A 23,465-nucleotide genomic window follows, 5' to 3' on the forward strand; every position below is an offset into this window, starting at 1 on the left:
AGAGAAGTTGCCACTTGAGGAAAAATAATGTCTTGATGACGTTTACTGTGTTATTTTTGGTGGAATCAGCTGTCACATGTGGTTGATTACATTCTGATCTGAGCTGTCGATGGACCCATCAACCAGATTCTCACTACAACTAAAGAACAAGCGAGTGTGTCGACTGGTTCTTGAATATGTGACCCGACTGAGGAAAGTCAGAATAAATCATGTTTGCGTGTATGTTTTTACTTACAGCCACGCTACAGGCTCCGTGTCTATGGTCATGTCAAGTTTCACCACAGGAATGTCGACATTCTAGAGACACAAACACACAACATACAATTATTGTAACATCTGTCCACATCAGTCTCATATAGTGTGAAGAACTGACGACCCAACAATCTGTGAAACACACACACACACACACACACAGAGGCTGAGAAGCTGCTATTGACCCTCGTCCATTTGAATTTTCATCATTTCTGTCTCATCTTACTTCATATTTTGCACCGATCACATTCTTTGAATGTTCTGAATATTAATTTACTCAGAAAAGTTGTTTGGTTCTGTGTTTTAATTAATTCAGAAGTAGAAGGTTCAGTCAGAGAGGTCACAACTGCTCCAGAGGGACAACAGTTATCGCTTCAGACAACCACCAGGGGGCAGTCACGATTCTTTCAGCTTTGAGATGTCATCAGCATCACTTGTCTTCACACTGTTCACTGTCTAAAAATATTCAGGCATCTTAATTTCACTCACACGACTTAGTGACACTTGTACACTAACGTATTTACGTCATTTAGAATTTTGTGAAGCTAAAACGCCCTGAAAAAGAAACGTTGTTGTTGTACTGGGAGATGCTGCCTGAGATGCTCCTTATTATTATTGTGAGCAAAACGTGTTGTTTCATCAGTTACTTACAAATCTCGCTGATTATCTGTGCTAATTTCGGCTTCTACAATAAATAACTCTTAAATTAAACAAAGTTAAATCTCAGTATAATCTGAAGCTCTGCTGAATCAGGTTCCATCTAAACTGAACCAGTGCTGCTTCTCCTTATGTTCTTTAAAACAACTTTGTAAGATGACGTTTGAGCAAAAAGACTGAAATAACCTTTAACCTTGCTCCGGTTTCCTTCCACATCCAAAGACATGAGGGTCAGGTGGATTGGAATCTTTAAAAAAAAAAATTGTCCGTAGGTGTGTGTGTGTGTGGGTGTGTCTGTGTTTGTTTGTCTATTTGTGGCCCTGCGACAGACTGGCGTCCTGTCCTGGGTGTACCCCGCCTCGCGCTCTATCACTGCTGGGATAGGCTCCAGCCCCCACGACCCTTGATTGGACTAAGCGGTAGAAGATGAATGAATGAATGACTGTCCTGTCATACACGCTAAAGTATAATTGTTCATTCAAATAAGCCACAAATAAATAAAAACATATTTGGACCATTGTTCACTCTATAAAAATCTTCAAGCATCTTAATTTCACGAACACGACTTAGTGACACTTGTACACTAACGGATTTACGTCATTTAGAATTTTTAGAAGCTAAAAATTCCTTAAAAGAAACGTGGATTGCGAAATGCTTCCACCTACTCGTTGATCTATGTTACTACATCAAATCGCAAATATATTTTTTAATGTTGACATTGTGTACATAACGTGTTGTTTCATCAGTTACTTACAAATCTTGCTGATTATCTGTGCTAATTTTTCGGCTTCTATAATAAATAAATTAAACAAAGTTAAATCTGAGTATAATAAGAAGCTCTACTGAATCCCCCAAAATGAACCAGTGCTGCTTCTCCTTATGTTCTTTAAAACAGCTTTGTAAGATGACGTTTGAGCAAAAACATTAAGATAACCTTTAACCTTTTTCTTTGTTCTTAGAAAGTGTTTGCATCACTTAGAATTCTGAAATCTTTTGAAGACACTTGACTGCTGGGTTAGGCTCCACCCCCATTATTGTTGAGTGCGCGAAGCTCGCTCTATGGTAGATGAAGGCACAAAGCAGAAATGGCACAAGAAAATTTGCCCACTGCCGTAAAAAAAAATGAAGCCATAAATAGTGAAGAGATTCGCTCATGGCCCCTTCACACATAACACGAAAGACGCAGAAACCGGAAGAAAATCCGCAAACCAAACACAAAATGGGGAACCACGAACCGTCGTGTGTGTGCAAGAACACAGTGTGAGCAGCTGCATCACATCGCACCGCTGATGTGGAGAAAAAAAACTAGCTGTATAATTAGTGAATTTTACTGGGTTGATATAAATAAGAAATAAAAGGGTACCCAATACAGAACCCTGCGTTTAAATATCCATGGTTAAATAAAAAACAAATTCCACTCATGGGATTCAAACCTGCAATTTACAAAAACTCAGATTACCAAACAGAAATTTTACCACTGCACTACAATCACTTTCTTATAACAAGACCGTAAAATGACTAAAATCAACAAGGAGATAAAAGTATTTTCTAAAAACAAAGAGAAAAAAGTGCAGCAATAACTGACAAAACGGCATTTGTTACGGCATATGGTTGGTGATACGTGATTGAAAGTGGCGTATTTGTGACACTGTTGGCTTGTCATATTGTCATAGTCCTGCGGCGCACGTGTTCTGCCGGACACGTGTGAGATTTAGATCACCTGCTGTGTGATCTGACAGTCCGTTTCACATGGAGCAGCTTGCCGACATGCGCTGTGTGCGACCACTGCAGCCTGGCTGTGTGCACTCAGACTGTCCAGCCCCCATGTGATCATGTCTGTAAATACATGTCATCAACATGTCATGCAAGTGTGCTCCCGGGTGGGGGGGCGTGACACACACGCACACAACATGTGTGTTGCTTTGCAATTCCACACTCATGGGGCCACTTAGACAAATTTCAGTGTCAGCTTGAAAGTGGTCTTCTGCTCACTGTTTTAGTGCTAACAGCGTAAACGTCACCACATTTTCTAAGTGCCATGTGAGCCTTGTTGGATGTTTGTGTGTGTCACCTGGAATTTGGCCGACACCTGCTGCAAGAGGGATTGAATGAGCTCTCACAGGGCACTCTCTGTCTTTCGGGGCCCTCAATAATGTCAGTGAAATCGAACATATAATGTGTGAAATACCAAGTGTTCCAATACTTTTGGAGGGCACTGTATCCTAACCTTATGATGAGTGCAAAATGAGTGTGGTATTATTACTGTTTTGTTTAAGAATGTTTAATTTTCACTGCTGCACTTTGTGTGAAATCATAGTCATATCGTATATCATATTGATATGACAATATTCCAATATGATACTTTGGCCATATTGTACAACCCTGTCATGTAGTTTAGGGGAGGTGATGGTCTAGTGGTTAAAGCATTGGGCTTGAGACCAGATGATTCTTGGTTCAAATCTCAGCCTGACCGTGCCATGCTCATGCTCCATTGAAGCATTTACTCAAAAAAAAAAAGTCTGAAGGACCTAAATGACATGGTGAAATGCAGAAGAGCTTTGCTCATTCATGTCCGTGACATATACATATTATTACTCAGACTCACTTTTATTGTCACTCGACCCTCACAGGCAGAATGAAATGCAGTTTCTTGAGGTCTTGGTGTAGTTAACTGGGACATTTTTTTTTTTTTTACCTAGCCTGTTGTATAAACTTTTGCAATATAAACTTTTGCAGTGTACAATATTCACACTCCTGTGGCCATAGAATATATATACAAGGCACAGGGTCGGCGGCAGCGTTAGAGTATTAAGAAGGTGACTGTGCGTGTAGTGCAATGTTCACAGTTTGGTGGTGGATGTTGAACTGTTCAATAGTCTGACTGCATTAGGGTAGAAGCTGTTTTTCAGTCTGAACGTTTTTGCCCGGATGCTGCACAGCCTCCTTCAGAGGGAAGGGGTGTGAACAGAGTGTACGCAGGGTGAGTGGGGTCTCGAAGGATGCAGGTGGCTTTGTCTCTACATCTGGAGATGTAGATGTCCCCAATGGGTGGTAAGCTGCCTCCGATGGTCCTCTGTGCAGACTTCACCACCCACTGCAGTGCTTTCTTCTCCACCACCGTGAGCCACCATACCACACAGAGAGGCAGCAGGACAGGACATTCTCCACTACACAGCTGTAGAAGGCCCTGAAGACCTCGGTGTTCAGTCCGGCCCTTCCCAATTTCCTCAAAAAACAGAGACGGTGGGCTTTCTTGATGACAGCCATGGTTTTGGTGTGCCAGGTGAGAGTGTTGGTGAGGTGGACTCCAAGATACCTGATGGAGGAGACGATCTCCACCGCTGCTCCGTTGATGTAGAGGGGGCAGGGGATGGTGGGGGCTGACCTGCGGAAGTCAACAACTATCTCCTTGGTCTTCTGGGTGTTGAGGATGAGGTTGTTGTCGCCGTACCACCATGTCAGGTTCTCCACTTCTCGCCTGTACGCTGTCTCGTCCCCTTGGCTAATGAGCCTGATCACTGCTGTATTGTCTGCAAACTTAACAACAAGATTATTCTTGTGCTGGGCTCTGCAGTCAAAGGTCATCAATATGTACAGCAGTGGACTAAGCACACAACCCTGGGGTGAGCCAGTGTTCGGGATGATGGTGGAGGATGATGTGGTGTTGATCCTGACACTCTGTGGCCTCCCAGTCAGGAAGTCCAGGATCCAGTTGCACAGTGCTGAGGGGGCTCCTAGTTCAGCCAGCTTGGAAACCAGTTTCTGCGAGATGATGATGTTGAACCCAGAAGTGAAGTCCAGGAACAGCAGCCTTGCATAGGAGTCCTTGTTCTCTGTGTGGGAGAGGGCCTGATGCACCACGGTGGAGATGGCATCAGCTGTTGACCGGTTTTGCCTGTACATATACTAGTGCTCATCTACAGTCACATCGATGGTCTGCTTCAGGAGCCTCGTCACCAGCCTCTCAAAGCACTTTGTGGTGATGGGGGTGAGTGCAACTGGCCTGTAGTCGTTGAGGCAGGATGGTGCAGAGGTCTTTGGCACAGGGATTATCCTTGATGTCTTGAGGCACGGCGGAACTCTGACTTGGGACAGAGAGGTGTTGAATATATCTGCCAGAACCTCAAACAGCTGGTGTGCACAGTCTTTAAGGACTCTCTCTGGTATTCCATCAGGGCCTGGGGCCTTTCAGGGGTTGATCCTCTGCAGCACGTTCCTCACCTCAGCTGTAGTGGTGTTGCTGACTGGGGGGTCTTTGGGGGAGTGAGGGAATCGGGAGGGACTGGTGGTGTTGGATGCCTCAAAACGTGCATAAAAGGCATTCAGAGTGTCCGGGAGCGTTGGGTCTGCAGAGCACTGTGCTACAAAAACAATGTAGCACAGTGCTATTAATAATAATATAATAATACGAGGACTGTTAGAAAAGTAACGGACCTTTTTATTTTTTGCAAAAACCATATGGATTTGAATCACATGTGATTGCATCAGCCAAGCTTGAACCTTCGTGCGCATGCGTAAGTTTTTTTTCACGCCTGTCGGTTGCGTCATTCGCCTGTGAACATGCTTTGTGGGAGGAGTGGTCCAGCCCCCTCGGCGGATTTTCATTGTCAGGAAAATGGCCGAGCGACTGCCGCTTTGCTGCATCAAAATTTTTTCAGAAACTGTGTGAGACAGCCAGGTGGAAACCATTGGGAAAATTCAGATGGCTTTCGGTGAAGATCTTATGGGCATCACACAGATTAAGGAGCATCCCAACTGGATTACAGATGGCCCACAGCTTCGAGCGGCCATCGACAGGCTGAAACGACCAGATCATTTCCAAAGTGAAGGCTGTGTTGATCCGGGACGTCGTCTGACTACCAGAGAAATGGCAAGAGAGGTGGACATAGCACTTTTTCGGCACATTACAATGTTACAGGAGATTTTGTAATGAAAGACGTGTGGCGGAATTTGCGCGTCAGGACGGAGCCGCTAATGGCGCAGAACAAAAAGGACCTCCGTGTTGGAAGTCTCACAGGACATGCCAGCTCTTCCACCATTCGGAAGATTCAGATGGCTTTGGGTGGCTTTTCAGTTGAGTGAGTATCCGAGAAATTGTCGAGGAGCTGGGCATGTCACAACATGTCCTGTGAGACCAACACGGAGGTGCTTTCATTCCACGCCATTAGCGGCTCCGTGGCGAATTCCTCCGCTCCTGTTTTCATGACAAAATCTCCTTTAACAGTGCTATGTCCACCTTTTCTGCCATTTCTCTGGTAGTCAGATGACGTCCCGGATCAACACAGCATTCAGTTTGGAAATGATCTGGTCGTTTCAGCCTGTCGATCGCCGCTCGGAGCGCGGCGCGCCCTCTGCCATTGTGCGCCGTCTTTAAACCGGCTGTACCACTCCATAATCTGTGTGATGTCCATAAAATCGTCCCTGAAAGCCATCTGAATTTTCCGAATGGTGTCCACCTGGCTGTCTCTCACAGTTTCTGGAAAAATTTGATGCAGCGCTACTCCAGCCGTTCAGACATTTTCCTCACAATGAAAATCCAACGAGGGGGGAGGACCAGTGCTCACTCAAAGCCTGCTCACAGGCGAATGACGCAACCGACAGGCGTGAAAAAACTCACGCATGCGCACTAAGGTTCATGCTTGGCTGATGCAATCACACGTGATCCAAATCCATAAGGTTATTGCAAAAAATAAAAGGTCCTATACTTTTCTAACAGACCTTGTATTAATAATAATAATAACAATAATTATATAATCATCATCATGTGGCCCTGCCATAGACCTGAGGTCTGTCCATTTTGTACTCTGCCTCTCGCCCCCTGATCACTGGGACAGAGTGCAGCCCCCCGACCCTAATAATAATAATAATACAATAATATGCTTTTGTAGGGCGGTATGCATTTTCAGAGGCCCGGCGTTCACGCCCAGTCACCCAAAATGACAGCTATTCGCCCGAGTTACATGAGGGCGAATAGCTGTCATTGTGGGTGACTGGCAGTGAACGGAGGGATGCAGAAAATGCATGCCGCACGACAAGAGCATGTTATTTGCATTATTATCACTTTTTACTGAGATACACAAGATGTAACGTGTACATAAAAAGTTGGCTCACTTAATTTCTGCCACCTGGCGCGCGCGCTGCTGTTGAAATTCAGCAGTGCGTCCTCATCAAGCTGGCTGCTTTAGCTGCTGTTCATTGTCGACCTATCCATGAGAAAATCATCCGGAAAATCCATATTGGGACCAAAACACACTTCTCGCCTTTTAATCTTTTCCTCCGCGGAAAGTTTTTTTTTTTCCCCTCTGCGGACAGTTCTTGGGCTGCGCGCGCGCTATGACATCATTTGTTTACACACAGCGGGCGGGTATAGCCAGATACCGTCGACGTAAATCTACGATACCGGCCTAGCAACGCCCCGGTAAAGTGATGATAAAATTAAATATAATACCACCAATCATGTATAGTTGTGCAGATTTTACAACAAGAAATATAATTTTAAAAAGTGTGTGTGTGTTTGTGTGTGGTGGAGGGCTGGGCCTGTGTCTAAGAATCTTAAAGCATCGACGTGCACAAACTCAGTGCGAGAGTTCGTGCACACGCCGGTGTCCGTCGAGCACGAACAGTGCCAGGTGCACCACATAGCACTGCTTATTTGGAATAAATAAAAAATAAAAACCAGCCAGTACCTGTGGGACCACATCGCACCACTTATGTGGAATAATAAGAAAAGAAAAAAACACACCACCTAGGAAGCGAACTCACGCCTTTCAAAAGCTTTGATTCCCAGTCAGAGACTTTACCACTGAGCTACAGAGCTGTTCTTTGAAAGCTGCAGGAAGCTGCCTCATATCAGGAAGGATATGGAAGTAAGTAAGTCCCTTCGGCTGCTTCCTTGTTTGCACTTGGGGTCGCTACAGCAAATCCAAGGCGAATCTGCATGTTGACACAACTCCACATTACATGGAGAAATGTGGCAGGGGTGGGATTTGAACCCAGAACCTTCTGCACTGAAACCAAGTGCATTAACCACTTGGCCACCACCCCTAGGAAGGATATGGAAGTATTACAAAAAATAAATAACTAAATAAATAAAATAAAATCCCACACCATTTAAAAACACAGCATTTATCAAGCGAGCAATAAAAATATGATCAGTCTGTTCCTCTGGCAATGACCTATGGTCAGAGACATACAGTCATGAAATTACGTGAATGAGAAGCAGTGTGCTCTGATGTCCATATCTACTGGTCAGGTGCATCCAGTTGGTTGTGCATGTGTTCTGCCCAACACGCATGTCTTGTGGATGGCGCACCGCAGCACAGACACCGCGTCATATGGAACAGAGCTCACGTGGGTGACGTGCCGGTCAGATTGCACCGGTCTGACGGTCAATTTTAACCTGGGGGGTTGTCAGTGCCTGCTCCGTGCACGTGCTCACTTGCTGCAGCTTGCTGCCACCACAGCAATATAATTTTTTATTTATGTCCATGTAAATACAGTAATCAGACACACGTGCTTCACAGTGGACAGTTGTTAGTCCATGACTGTCCAAACACAGTAGGTGTTGTGTAGCTGGAATGTCAAGAATGACAGATCACCACAGCTGCTTCTGTCGGAAGTCACGCCTCCTGTGAGTGGAGCGCACACACCCACATGCCAGTGTGTGTGTTTGCAAAGTCACACTCGTGGGGAACTTATACAAATTTTACAGCAGTACGACAGTGATTATCTGCAGTCTGTTGTCGTGTGAAGAGTGCGACTGGCCACACATTTTCTAAGTGCCATGCGAGCGGTGTTAGATGTTCAGGTGTGTCACCTGGAATTTGGCCGGCACCTGTCGCGAGTGGGTGCGATGGGTTCACACAGCACACACTTTGTCTTTCAGGCACTTGTGTGTGTAAATAGCTGTAGCAACAGGTGTATGAGGCGTTGGCAGCAGGGACGACATTACATGGTTTGCACATGATTCCTGCGTCATGCGCACTAAGTGCACACTTCGTCCAAACGTCACACTGTGTAAAGGGGCCCTTAGAAAGGAGGCGGGGTTGACCCTGTTGCTAGGTATGATGTGGTCCTGTAAGAGCTGTGATTGGTTGTCACAGAAAGGGACGGGGAAATAAAAAAATAAACGCGCTCTGCACTCCTACATATGAATGAACAGTAAAATCAACTCGTCATATAACCTGAACTGCATAAGAAATGCGTAATCGTGAAAATAATTTAATGTCATGATGATGATACTCAGCAAAATTAAATTGGAGCTATTGCTGGGCCGGTCGCTTAACCTGTTAATTGTTGTCCTGCAATGCATTATGGGAGTTATTGGTTTTGTGGTTCTAAATGTTGTGGTTCACGTTATTTTAACAGTGTTGTTAGTGTTATTGATTTATTGTGTTTTTGTAGTTCAATTGGTTTTGTAAGCAAAATGTCACCATAAGTTACAAGTGTTTGATTTCGTCCCTTCACCGTCTGTGTTGTTTTATCTGAGAAATCAGAGCGCCTCCTAGCGGCAGAGTGCCAAAAAGAAAAAGCTCTCGTTTGTCTTTCATTATTCCACACAGTTCCCCACAAAATGTATTGTTACACAGCTTGAAGATGTTTGAACATATGTCATTCAGATGCCGATTATCTGCATATTAAACGTGCGTGAGTTTATTAAGTTCGATGTAAGTAGAAAATATAATTGTAAATAAGTTACGATTACATGCATGACACAAGAAAGTGAAAACACTTATTTCCATTGTAGTCCATTTAAAAATCAAATGATAAAATAGAAGTAATAATAAAATAAAATATTACTAATACTGATAATAATAATAAAAATAATATTAATGTGTGAATATGATAACAAGAACCTAAACAATTTATAAACACATTCAGACAGTAAATTAACATAAAATAACGAGTAATTATGTAGCTCAAGCCGGTAGCGTGTTACTGATTCACTGTCATCCTACATACACAGAATATCTCTGCTTCCTCTGTGTCTTTTCCACCATCTTCTCTGCTTAAGACACTCTTATGCTTCTTAAAAGTTCTCCTCACTACTCTTACCCGTTTGGTATCTTAGAGCTCTCTTAAGGCCTAAGGTGCTTTGTGGACAAGTTTCATCTTACCGAGGGAAAATTCTGAGAAATGTCTAAGAATCTGAGGAATTCTAAGATCTCATGTAGGGGCTTCATGGATGAGAAAGAGTTATCAAAGTAGAGAATTGGATGCATTTTTCAGAACACTGGAAAAACTGCCCACAAGGAAAGAACCATTTGTTGATTAAATTGGTACAAACAGCAATCTGACTTCACCTGAATGACTGTTTGTCCTTTTCTTCCCTCTGCATGTTTTTAGTGTCTTTCTTCTTCATAGACAGCTGCAGAAACTGATTCTGCTTCATTTTAAAGATATTAACATTTGCAAATGTAACAAACACAGCAATAATTTTATAAAACCAGCTTGGTTACATTTGTGAGTTCTTACAACTTATATTTTTAATATCTGCAGGTGAGGAAACGTACTGTGATGGGAGACAGAATGGAACTCAGTGCTATGGAGCTTTGGGAGGAACTGTGTCTCTCCGGCTGATGACGAGTGCCTCAGAAATACATAGATACGAATTGGTGAAGAACACAACCAAAATGCTCAGTGGGAAAAAGAATAATATTTCATTAGATGCTCTTGTAAACAGATCTGTCTTCACTCCCAGTGATGGAACATTCAGGATAAATAACCTGATCAGAAGTGATGGTGGTGAATATGTTCTTAGCATGTTTGATTCAAATGGAAATCTATACGAGAAGCGAACTCTGCACTTATTCATTCAAGGTAAATCGCTACAAATAATATTTCAGTTTAACTTGGATTACATACATAAAGTAAGTGGTCAGTCAGTCAGTCAACAGTAAGGGCTCCTTCACACATAGTATGAATAAGTACAACTCAGGGCGACTCACAGCGAAACAGGTCATATGAGCGAACCACGAAAACATTAAGCCAACAGGCAGGCATGCACGATGCTGCTGCGACAGTTCTTGCATGCGGGAACACAGTGTGAGCAGCTGCGTGATGTGGTTCGACATTGCGCAGCTGCTGTGAAAATAACAAAAATAAAATAAAAATACATGCCACCCACAGGATTCAAACCTGTACTTTCCAAAGGCTCTGATTGCCAGTCAGAAACTTTACCACTAAGCTACCATTGCTGTCCTGTGAAAGGTGCAGGAAAATGCATGATATCAGGAAGGACATGGATGTATTTAAGAAAAAATAAGACCACACACCATAAAAAACACAGCATTTTATTGAATCCCTCTTAATAAGCGGGCAATACAAGTTTTGATCCGTCTGTTCCTCTGTAGATGACCCATGGTCACAGACAAACAGTCATGAAATGACATGAATGATGAAGCAGGGCGCTGTTATCATGTCAACGTCTGCTGGCGGTGTGCCCGGCCAGCCCCACGTGTGTCCGGCCCGATATGGCATGCCACAGGACATACACTGCGTCACGTGGAACAGAGCTCATGTGGGTGACATGACAGTCAGACTGCCCGCTGCGTTTTATGATCTGACGGTCTGTTTCACCTGGAGTAGTCTGTGAATGTGCGCAGTGTATGCATGCTTGCTGCAGCCCATTGCAACATGGATATATGTTTTTATGTATGTCCACATGACAGTAAGCAGACACACGTGCGTCACAGTGGACAGTTAGTTCATGTCCATCCAAACATGGTACGTGTTCCCAGGCATGACGTCCAGATCCACAGATCTCTGCAGCCACTCCTGTCGGTGGCCACACCCCCTGTCACACACACCAATGTGTCACAGTGTCTGTTTGCAAAGCCACACTAATGGGGCGCTAAGACAAATTTCACATCCAGCTCAACAGTGATTGTCTGCTGACTGTTGTGTTAACAATGCGAAGGGTCACACATTTTCCAAGTGTCATGCGAGCAGTGTTAGATGTTCATGTGTGTCACCTGGAATTTGGCCGACACCTGCCGCGAGAGGGTTTGATGGGCTCTCACAGCGCACACTGTCTTTCAGCCACTGGTGTGTGCATAGTTGTAGCAACAGGTGTACGAGGCGTTAGAGGCAGCTATGATTTTACACGTATTGCAAACAATTCCTGCTTCATGCCCAATTTATGCGCAATTCAACCAAATTGTTGAAGTGAATCATGAATGTAATTTTTGTCTGTCTTTGATGCAACATAATGAATCTGTCATTTTACTTTTGTGTTTCTTAAGTCCCATCAAAACATGTTCCCATTATGGCTGGTATATTGGCGGCACTGGTTACACTGGTTTTGGCGGGCATAGCAGTTTACTGTTATAAGAAGAAAAAACAAAGCAAGAAACGTCATGGTATGATATTTTTCTTGTTAACTGCTGCATTAGCATGTTTTTAGTATGTTACACACAACCCTGTCTCACAAGTTTTTTTTTCATGCTCCCATCACAAAATGATTCAAATTTTCATGACGGGTTTTGTAAACTTACTATTATGAGCGAAGGCATAAAAGGTAGACAAAGGCACAAATGGGAAATGGAACAAAAATTCAGCCCCAGTAGAGAAAAAGCCACAAACCAGACAACATTGTCGTAAAAAGCTGTAAAAATCTACAAACCGACAGTAGATGAATATAGACAATATAAAGAGGAGTAGACGCCGCATTGGTTGCTGAGGCGCAAGAAATGTGGCCGCCATCTTGGAATGGCCATCATAGTGATTCTATCACAAGGCACAGTGAAGGTTTGATTTTATATTCTTATTCTCTTTCTTAATCTTTCTAACATAATGTGTGAAATAGCAAATGTTCCAATACTTCTGGAGGGCACTGCATCCTAAGATTATGATCCTAAGTTTATCTGGCCAATTTTCTTAAATCCTCCAGACCGTGACTATCCAGGGTTGGGACCAGGAAGCAGAGTTGTAGTCTTACACACCTCTCTGCAGCTTCTCTCCCCCTGCCATCCCCCCAGTACCCCATCCCCGTAGAGACGGTGCCTGCTCCCAGACCACCAATAACCAGCAAAAATCTATTTAAGCATAAAAATTCAAAAAGAAAAAATAATATAGCACCTTCAACTGCACCACAGACTAAAACAGTTAAATGTGGTCTATTAAACATTAGGTCTCTCTCTTCTAAGTCCCTGTTAGTAAATGATATAATAATTGATCATCATATTGATTTATTCTGCCTTACAGAAACCTGGTTACAGCAGGATGAATATGTTAGTTTAAATGAGTCAACACCCCTGAGTCACACTAACTGCCAGAATGCTCATAGCACGGGCCGAGGCGGAGGATTAGCAGCAATCTTCCATTCCAGCTTATTAATTAATCAAAAACCCAGACAGAGCTTTAATTCATTTGAAAGCTTGACTCTTAGTCTTGTCCATCCAAATTGGAAGTCCCAAAAAACAGTTTTATTTGTTATTATCTATCGTCCACCTGGTCGTTACTGTGAGTTTCTCTGTGAATTTTCAGACCTTTTGTCTGACTTAGTGCTTAGCTCAGATAAGATAATTATAGTGGGCGATTTTAACATCCACACAGATGCTGAGAATGACAGCCTCAACACTGCATTTAATCTATTATTAGACTCAATTGGCTTTGTTCAAAATGTAAATGAGTCCACCCACCACTTTAATCATATCTTAGATCTTGTTCTGACTTATGGTATGGAAATTGAAGACTTAACAGTATTCCCGGAAAACTCCCTTCTGTCTGATCATTTCTTAATAACATTTACATTTACTCTGATGGACTACCCAGCAGTGCAGAATAAGTTTCATTACACTAGAAGTCTTTCAGAAAGCACTGTAACTAGGTTTAAGGATATGATTCCTTCTTTATGTTCTCTAATGCCATATACCAACACAGTGCAGAGTAGCTACCTAAACTCTGTAAGTGAGATAGAGTATCTCGTCAATAGTTTTACATCCTCATTGAAGACAACTTTGGATGCTGTAGCTCCTCTGAAAAAGAGAGCTTTAAATCTGAAGTGCCTGACTCTGTGGTATAACTCACAAACTCGCAGCTTAAAGCAGATAACCCGTAAGTTGGAGAGGAAATGGAGTCTCACTAATTTAGAAGATCTTCACTTAGCCTGGAAAAAGAGTCTGTTGCTCTATAAAAAAGCCCTCCGTAAAGCTAGGACATCTTACTACACATCACTAATTGAAGAAAATAAGAACAACCCCAGGTTTCTTTTCAGCACTGTAGCCAGGCTGACAAAGAGTCAGAGCTCTATTGAGCCGAGCATTCCTTTAACTTTAACTAGTAATGACTTCATGACTTTCTTTGCTAATAAAATTTTAACTATTAGAGAAAAAATTACTCATAACCATCCCAAAGACGTATCGTTATCTTTGGCTGCTTTCAGTGATGCCGGTATTTGGTTAGACTCTTTCTCTCAGATTGTTCTGTCTGAGTTATTTTCATTAGTTACTTCATCCAAACCATCAACATGTCTATTAGACCCCATTCCTACCAGGCTGCTCAAGGAAGCCCTACCATTATTTAATGCTTCGATCTTAAATATGATCAATCTATCTTTATTAGTTGGCTATGTACCACAGGCTTTTAAGGTGGCAGTAATTAAACCATTACTTAAAAAGCCATCACTTGACCCAGCTATCTTAGCTAATTATAGGCCAATCTCCAACCTTCCTTTTCTCTCAAAAATTCTTGAAAGGGTAGTTGTAAAACAGCTAACTGATCATCTGCAGAGGAATGGTCTATTTGAAGAGTTTCAGTCAGGTTTTAGAATTCATCATAGTACAGAAACAGCATTAGTGAAGGTTACAAATGATCTTCTTATGGCCTCAGACAGTGGACTCATCTCTGTGCTTGTTCTGTTAGACCTCAGTGCTGCTTTTGATACTGTTGACCATAAAATTTTATTTCAGAGATTAGAGCATGCCATAGGTATTAAAGGCACTGCGCTGCGGTGGTTTGAATCATATTTATCTAATAGATTACAATTTGTTCATGTAAATGGGGAATCTTCTTCACAGACTAAGGTTAATTATGGAGTTCCACAAGGTTCTGTGCTAGGACCAATTTTATTCACTTTATACATGCTTCCCTTAGGCAGTATTATTAGACGGCATTGCTTAAATTTTCATTGTTACGCAGATGATACCCAGCTTTATCTATCCATGAAGCCAGAGGACACACACCAATTAGCTAAACTGCAGGATTGTCTTACAGACATAAAGACATGGATGACCTCTAATTTCCTGCTTTTAAACTCAGGTAAAACTGAAGTTATTGTACTTGGCCCCACAAATCTTAGAAACATGGTGTCTAACCAGATCCTTACTCTGGATGGCATTACCCTGACCTCTAGTAATACTGTGAGAAATCTTGGAGTCATTTTTGATCAGGATATGTCATTCAAAGCACATATTAAACAAATATGTAGGACTGCTTTTTTGCATTTACGCAATATCTCTAAAATTAGAAAGGTCTTGTCTCAGAGTGATGCTGAAAAACTAATTCATGCATTTATTTCCTCTAGGCTGGACTATTGTAATTCATTATTATCAGGTTGTCCTAAAAGTTCCCTGAAAAGCCTTCAGTTAATTCAAAATGCTGCAGCTAGAGTACTAACGGAGACTAGGAGGAGAGAGCATATCTCACCCATATTGGCCTCTCTTCATTGGCTTCCTGTTAATTCTAGAATAGAATCTTACTTATAAGGTTTTGAATAATCAGGTCCCATCTTATCTTAGGGACCTCATAGTACCATATCACCCCAATAGAGCGCTTCGCTCTCAGACTGCAGGCTTACTTGTAGTTCCTAGGGTTTGTAAGAGTAGAATGGGAGGCAGAGCCTTCAGCTTTCAGGCTCCTCTCCTGTGGAACCAGCTCCCAATTCAGATCAGGGAGACAGATACCCTCTCTACTTTTAAGATTAGGCTTAAAACTTTCCTTTTTGCTAAAGCTTATAGTTAGGGCTGGATCAGGTGACCCTGAACCATCCCTTAGTTATGCTGCTATAGACGTAGACTGCTGGGGGGTTCCCATGATGCACTGTTTCTTTCTCTTTTTGCTCTGTATGCACCACTCTGCATTTAATCATTAGTGATCGATCTCTGCTCCCCTCCACAGCATGTCTTTTTCCTGGTTCTCTCCCTCAGCCCCAACCAGTCCCAGCAGAAGACTGCCCCTCCCTGAGCCTGGTTCTGCTGGAGGTTTCTTCCTGTTAAAAGGGAGTTTTTCCTTCCCACTGTAGCCAAGTGCTTGCTCACAGCGGGTCGTTTTGACCGTTGGGGTTTTACATAATTATTGTGTGGCCTTGCCTTACAATATAAAGCGCCTTGGGGCAACTGTTTGTTGTGATTTGGCGCTATATAAAAAAATTGATTGATTGATTGGATTGATGATGGATGATGGATAAGGTTTGTTCAACAGTCAGTGGCACAGATGGGCAGTTTCTACGCAGAAAGAGCAGTAAACTGCACTTGTGGTCTAAAACTAAAAACAATACGGTCATACCTTAACACAAGATAGAAGAAAAGAATTTAGCTGAAAAACAATGAACGTGAAGTAAACAGTCCATCTAGGTAAGCAGCAAATGTAGTTGATGAGAATAGACTGTAAATTATTATAACTAGCTGTGGCTTTGGTGGCCACCAGCTCTAAGGATCGTACGTGTCACTTCAAAACCTTTATGTAAATTCATTCATTTATTAATTCATTTATCTATTCATTTGCTGCACTTTATAGAGGGTTAATACCAAAGTGTTCCCAAAACCTTTTCCTAAGCATAGGGGGTAAAAAAAAAAAAAAAAGACAGGGGGTCGTTTTGACCGTTGGGGTTTTTACGTAATTATTGTATGGCCTTGCCTTACAATATAAAGCGCCTTGGGGCAACTGTTTGTTGTGATTTGGCGCTATATAAATAAAATTGATTGATTGATTAGTGCAAAATGAGAGTGGTATTATTACTGTTTTGTTTAAGAATGTTTAATTTTCACTGTTGCTGCACTTAGTGTGAAATCATATTCATATCTTATATCATATTGATATGACAATATTGTGATATGATAGTTTGGTCATATTGTAGGCAAAAAAAGAAAAATGCTTAAAAAGGTGGTGGGGGGGGAGGTCAAAGCTGAAAGGCAAAAAAAAAAAAAAAAAAAGAAAAAAGGCAGGGGTTGGGTGAAGCTGAAAGGTTTTAGCCCTGCTCATGCTCCACCGAAGCATTTACTAAAAAAAAAAAAAAGTCTGAAGGACCTAAATGACATGGTGAGATGCTGAAGAGCTTCACTCGTCATGTCGCAACATATACATGTTGCTAACCCCTTCGCGCAGCCTTCACAGAATGTATTAGAATAAGTTTGTGCTCCCATCAGGAAAATTTTGCATTTTTTGTGACAATATCACAAACCAATAGATTAATGTATATTTTGTGATGCTGAATCATGACATGCTATGAGATGTGGTAGGCTACGCAAGAGTTTTGCATCATACATTCCAAGATGGCCACAGCACACGTCAGCACTCGTTTTATTTTCCATTTTCCTCTCAGTATTGGTTATTTTAAAAGGGTTTTAGGGGTTTTTCAGTGATTAGACTGATCTATCAGTACATATTTTTTTTGTCCTTTTAAAAATCTTAGCATTTTATAAACCACAAGTTAGGAGCCAGTACAGAGGTGTTATGGATCCTGGGATCATGTCTGCAGGCCGCCAGATCATCCACCATCGGTAGATCCTGTGGTGCCGTCAGGCTGCTGCCTGTTGAGCCATTGGGAGTTTGGCTGCTGGAGTCTGAGGGCTGCTGTCAGATGAGACCCTCAGTGCCAGTTATAGAGCTGCTGAAATGCCGTGCTGGCAGCCACCGAAGTCTGCTAGCTGCTGGAGCCTTCTAGCCACCGGAGCCAGCTAGCTCTCTTTCCGCTGGAACCTGCTAGCTTTCTAGCTGATGGAGCCCACTGGCCTGCTAGCTCTAGGAGCCTGCTAATCTGCTGGCCATCAGAGCTTTTTACCTTGCTTGATGACGGAATTCCCTAACCTGCTAGCTACTGGAGCCCATTAACTCAAACTACCAGAGCCTGAAAAATTGGTCTGTGATCAACTGAAGGAATTTTTAGAATCATACATTTTAAAGTGTAGGTGACACGTAATGCAATGTTTTCATGAATATTTAAGACTAAAATTAAACAACAGTTTGAAATTTATCCTTTCCTGGTGCACAGTTCTTGAAGAGATAAATATTCGGATTTTGAACTGTGCACCACTAAAAAAAACAGGAACTTCCTGGCATGCTGACATTGGACAAGAAGGAGGAGGAAGTGGCATCAGCTCCGGAATCATTATCTTAATTATCCCATTCATTTATGGATTAATTTATGGATTTTTACAGGCTACTGACAACCCCGTGGTTTGGGTCAGAGCTGCACCATGTTTTCGGTGTCAGAACAGTTACTTTTCGCTGGCAGAATGGCAGGTGGAACACTTATACCTCCGTAACACATAGCCGGAATCATGCAGAATGGCGTCGGACTTATGAATTGGTGCACATCTGGAAAGTGTCAGATTTCAATTCTGACAGCCATCTGCGGAAGTACACATAGTTGGTCAAAATTGGCCGCCGGCCCCGAGTGTGACCCACATGTTCAAAACTCTCCGGGCGAGGTTGAGATAGGACACCTATCCGACGGCGGTCTGAACACCATCTGACTGCAATTTACATATTCTGAAGACAGCATAAACATTATCCAAAACGATTTGAGCGCGTATGAGGGAAAATCGAGATGGATCGGGCATGGCAAAGCCTGCAGTATGACCTGCACATGCCACTTATCCATTTATAATGTCCACCTCCACTGCAAAGGAACAATTGATCGTTGATATGTATATGACACGCAGTCATCCATGTGCAGGCGATGTGAACACAGTGCAAACAAACCGAAAGCACCGTGTCCACTGCGGGTCAATGTGTGGCACAGTGCATGGCACTGCACTCTGGACAGGCTGTTATATCCATAATAGACCTTACAGTACAGCGGCTACAAATATTTGGGATTAATTACACTGGTCATCAAATTTGTTTTTTTCTTGCATGGACTTTGAGAACTGATTTAGCATAATTTTGTGGGGCTGAAACCAAATCTGCAGCTTTTGCTTCAATGCTTGATACGAAAAATATGTTTTCAAATCTCAAAAACATAATGTGACTGCCAAAAACTTCCACCAGATTTGAATTCAGCGCCCCCAAATGACCCCAAATCCATTAAAAAACTCCATGCAAGAAAAATCGTGTTGATCAGTGATACTGACATGGAGCTTTCTTTAAAGTTCATCTTAAACAATTTATTTGTAAATTAATGGTGAAGCTCTGTTCCTGTTGTAGAAATAAGTCATGCTTCTCCTTCCTCCTCCCGAGGAAGTACACAGCATCTGTGTTTACAGTCCAGTCCAGTTTGTTGTCTGTGTATACCCATGTACTTGTAGTAGACCACCTCAGTTCCATTAATGGTAACTGGATTTGGATAGGCCTTTTGTCTTCTGAAGACCACCAACAACTCCTTCGTCTTAGATACGTTGAGCTGCAGGTGGTTGTGTCCACACCACTCCACAAACCTGTCCACCACACTCCTGTCCTCAGCCTCCTGGTCACTGCCAATTCAGCACACAATGGCAGAGTCATCTGAAAACTTCTGCAGGTGGCAGGACTGTGACCAGAACAGAAAGAGAGACAGGACCCTGTGGTGCACCTGTGCTGCTCCTGATGGTGTCAGATGTAATGTCCCAAAGCCTCACATATTGTGGGAATCCTGTGAGGGAGTTGGTGATCCAGGCCACCAGTGGAGCCTCCACTTTCATGTCCTGTAGCTTATTGCTGAGCAAGTCAGGCCAGATGGTGTTGAATGCACTGGAGAAGTCGAATAACATGACTCTCACCTGCCTCCTCCAGGTCAGCGTAAGCACTGTGCAGCATGAAGATGATGGCATCCTCCACTTCCCCGTTGGGCTGGTTGCTTGGTTTGCTTGGTTGTGCGGCGGTACCTCAGGATGAGCCTCTCAAGTGACTTTATAACATGTTAGGGCCACAGGTCTGTAGTGATTAAGTGTGCTGGGATTCTTCTTCTTGGGCACAGGAACCAGACAGGAGGTTTTCCACCTCTCAGGAACAACCATCTGGCTCAGGCTCAAGTTGAATACGCGTATGTGCTGGAAAATCCCACACAGCTGGATAGCACATCCCTTCAGTACTCTGGGGCTGAGGCCATCAGGACCCACAGCCTTTCCTGGACATAGGCAAATAAATTCTCTTGTCACCTCCTCTGCAGTGATAGTGATGGGAGGCATTGGGGAGGATGAGGGAGTGGTGGAGGGAGGGGAGTGGAGGCAGGTTGATGAGAGGAGGGGGTGGTGTTGGGGTTTGAGGTGAGTGCACAGGGGAGGGGGAGCACTGAGAGGAGCTGGGGGAAGGGTGGGCAGAGAGTGTTGTCAAACCTGTTGAACAGGTTTAACTCATTGGCCTCATGAAGGTCTCCTTCCATAATCTGGTCCGCCTTCTGACCATGACCAGTGATGGCTCTCATCACCTTCCACACCTCCCTCAAGTGGTCCTGCTGGAGCTTAACCTCCAGCTTCCTCCTATACATGTCCTTTCCCTTTGTGATCTTCAGTATGCATATGTGTGCTTCAGCCAGTTGTCTACAGTCCTTGACTCTGGTGTACCATTGTCCTCTGAGATTTATTACTGGCTGTAGCCACCTCACTCACCACTGTGAGTTGCAATGCCACCTTTGAATGTAAGGCAATATTCAACCCCAATTCCAATTAAGTTGGGACGTTGTGTTAAATGTAAATAAAAACAGAATACAATTATTTCAAATCCTCTTCATCCTATATTCAATTGAATACACCACAAAGACAAGATATTTCATTTTTAAACTGATAAACTATTGTTTTTTTTGTTTTTTTTCAAATATTTGCTCATTTTGAAATGGATGCCTGCAACATGTTTCAAAAAAGCTGGGACAGTGGTATGTTTACCACTGTGTTACATCATCTTTCCTTCTCACAGCACTCAATAAGGGTTTGGAAACTCAGGGCAATGATTAGTGAAGCTTTGTAGGTGGAATTCTTTCTCATTCTTGCTTGATATACGACTTCAGTTGTTCAACAGTCTGGGGTCTCCGTTGTCGTATTTTATGCTTCATAATGCGCCACACATTTTTAATGGGTGACAGGTCTGGACTGCAAGCAGGCCAGTCTAGTACCTGCGCTGTTGTAACACATGCAGAATGTGGCTTGGCATTGTCTTGCTGACATAAGCAGGGACGTCCCTGAAAAAACGTTACTTGAATGGCATGTGTTGCTCCATGCCATGGGCACCAACACCCCCCATATGATCACAGATGCTGGCTTTTGAACTTTGCGCTGGTAACAATCTGGATGATCTTTTTCCTCTTTTGTCTGGAGGACACGATGTCCATGATTTCGCAAAACAATTTGAAATGTGGACTCATCAGACCACAGCACACTTTTCCACTGTGCGTCTGTCCATTTCAAATGAGCTCAGGCCCAGAGAAGGTGGCGGTGTTTCTAGGTGTTATTGATGTATGGCTTTCGCTTTTCATAGTAGAGTTTTAACTTGCACTTGTAGATGTAGCGATGAACTGTGTTAACTGACAATGGTTTTCTGAAGTGTTCCTGAGTCCATGTGGTAAGATCCTTTACACAATGATGTCGGTTTTTAATGCATCCCTGAGGGATCGAAGGTCACGGGTATTCAGTGTTTGTTTTCAGCCTTTCTGCTTACGTGTAGAAAGTTCTCCAGATTCTCTGAATCTTCTGATTATATTATGGACTGTAGATGATGGAATCCCTAAATTCCTTTCAATTGAACCTTTCAGTTGAACGAGAAAAACAGAATACAATGATTTGCAAATCCTCTTGACAAACATTGTTCTCAAACTGGTGGACTACTTTTTCATGCAGTTGTTCACAGTGATGATCCTCACCCCATCTTTGCTTGTGAACAGCTGAGCCTTTTGGGGATGCTCCTTTTATACCCAATCATTACACTCACCTGTTTCCAATTAGGTGTTCTTTGAACATTCATCAACTTTCCCAGTCTTTTGTTGCCCCATCCCAACTTTTTTGAAATGTGTTGCAGGCATCCATTTCAAAATGAGCAAATATTTGCACAAATCAAAAAAGTCTATCACTTTTAACATTAAATATCTTGCCTTTGTGCTGTATTCAATTGAATATGCTCACGTAAGTCAAATTTCCATTTTACGGACAATAAAGTCTTATCTTATATAGGTTGAAGAGGATTTGCAAATCATTGTATTCTGTTTTTATTTACATTTTACACAATGTCCCAACTTCATTGGATTTGGGGTTGTACACACTGGATGACTCTGGTTTACAAGGCTCTTATTGGTTTTGTTCCGCCTTAAATCTGAACTGAAACTGTCAGGGTTGGATTTCTCCGAATGCTTTCTGCTCCATTTTAAGAAACCAACAGTGGAAATCTTTTGAACAGTGAATGTGTTTTAAATCAGAAACTCATTTTTTAAACTCATATATTGTTACTATCACTGAAACGATTGTTATATTTCTTAATTGCTTGTATTTTGTATATTTTAATGGTTATCTTGTTGCTGTTTATCTTGTCTACTAAGACATGTGCTGCTGCCTTTATTTGCGAGGTTACCCTTGCAAAAGAGGACTCGATCTCAGTGGGTTTTTTTCTGGTTAAATAAAGGTTTAATAAAGGATGCTTGTATCAGTTTGTATTGAGTATGTTGTCTTCTTAAAAAGCTGTTTACCATGCACGTCTTCCTCTCCACAGAGGAGGACGAAGGCCAAGAAGTAACCTACACTGATGTCAAGATTGTGCAGCATCAGAAGATGCAGAAGCACAAGGAGGTAGAGATGGAAGTGGAATACGACCAAGTTAATGTTTTAGGAGAGCACCAGCAAATATCAGAGCAACCAAAGACAACTTTGTGCACGCCAAAGTCTGGAAAAACAGGTGATGCTGAGTGAGAGATTTCTGAACAAAGACTGCACCACTGAAAGAGGCTGTGTTTGTAAAAAAGCCTGGACATATTTCACCTTCATTTAATGTCATTTCCTTTATGTATCATATGGAGTTAAATCCAGGCCACAAGTTTTGTAATCTGAAAAAAAAACAAAACAAAAAAAAAAAAAGATGGAAAAAATAAATTTTGAAACTGAAAATTCAATGTTTGTTCTTGAATCCTGCGACCTGACTCTGGATAAAGTGGAAGAAAATGGATGGATGGATGTTCTTGATTCTTCTAATAATTTAAAAAGTATTATTAAAATAAAAATAAGTGTAAGATATATATTTTTCAGTTTAAATGTACTTTTGATTCAGCTCTGTAATTACTTTGATCAGATAATTTATTTTCTTTTTTTACTCTGAAATATATTTTAACATGTGACGTGTCATTTTTATAAGTTGCAGGATTATTTTTTTCAGTATCAGATCTTATCTTTTTGGTTTCATATTTCTTTTTTTACTTTCAGATCGTATTTTTTCAGTTTCAAACT

General features: G+C 42.3%; 2 protein-coding genes across 5 annotated transcripts in view; both read left to right on the plus strand.

Moving 5' to 3' along the window:
• The window catches only part of LOC117520003, a 28,106-nt gene extending 5,120 nt beyond the window's left edge, over positions 1–22,986 (plus strand). The window contains exons 2-4 of the mRNA XM_034181297.1: positions 10,408–10,728; positions 12,153–12,269; positions 22,738–22,986. Of these exons, the coding sequence (XP_034037188.1) occupies positions 10,408–10,728; positions 12,153–12,269; positions 22,738–22,934 (635 nt within the window). The 3' untranslated portion in view covers positions 22,935–22,986. The remainder of the gene's footprint in view (positions 1–10,407; positions 10,729–12,152; positions 12,270–22,737) is intronic.
• LOC117520001 (hemicentin-1) overlaps positions 1–23,465 on the plus strand; it is a 103,513-nt gene that overhangs the window by 64,485 nt on the left and 15,563 nt on the right. The gene's annotated exons all lie outside the window — the stretch shown is intronic.

Source organism: Thalassophryne amazonica, chromosome 11 (genome assembly GCF_902500255.1).
Source record: "Thalassophryne amazonica chromosome 11, fThaAma1.1, whole genome shotgun sequence".
NCBI classification, from domain to species: Eukaryota; Metazoa; Chordata; class Actinopteri; order Batrachoidiformes; family Batrachoididae; genus Thalassophryne; species Thalassophryne amazonica.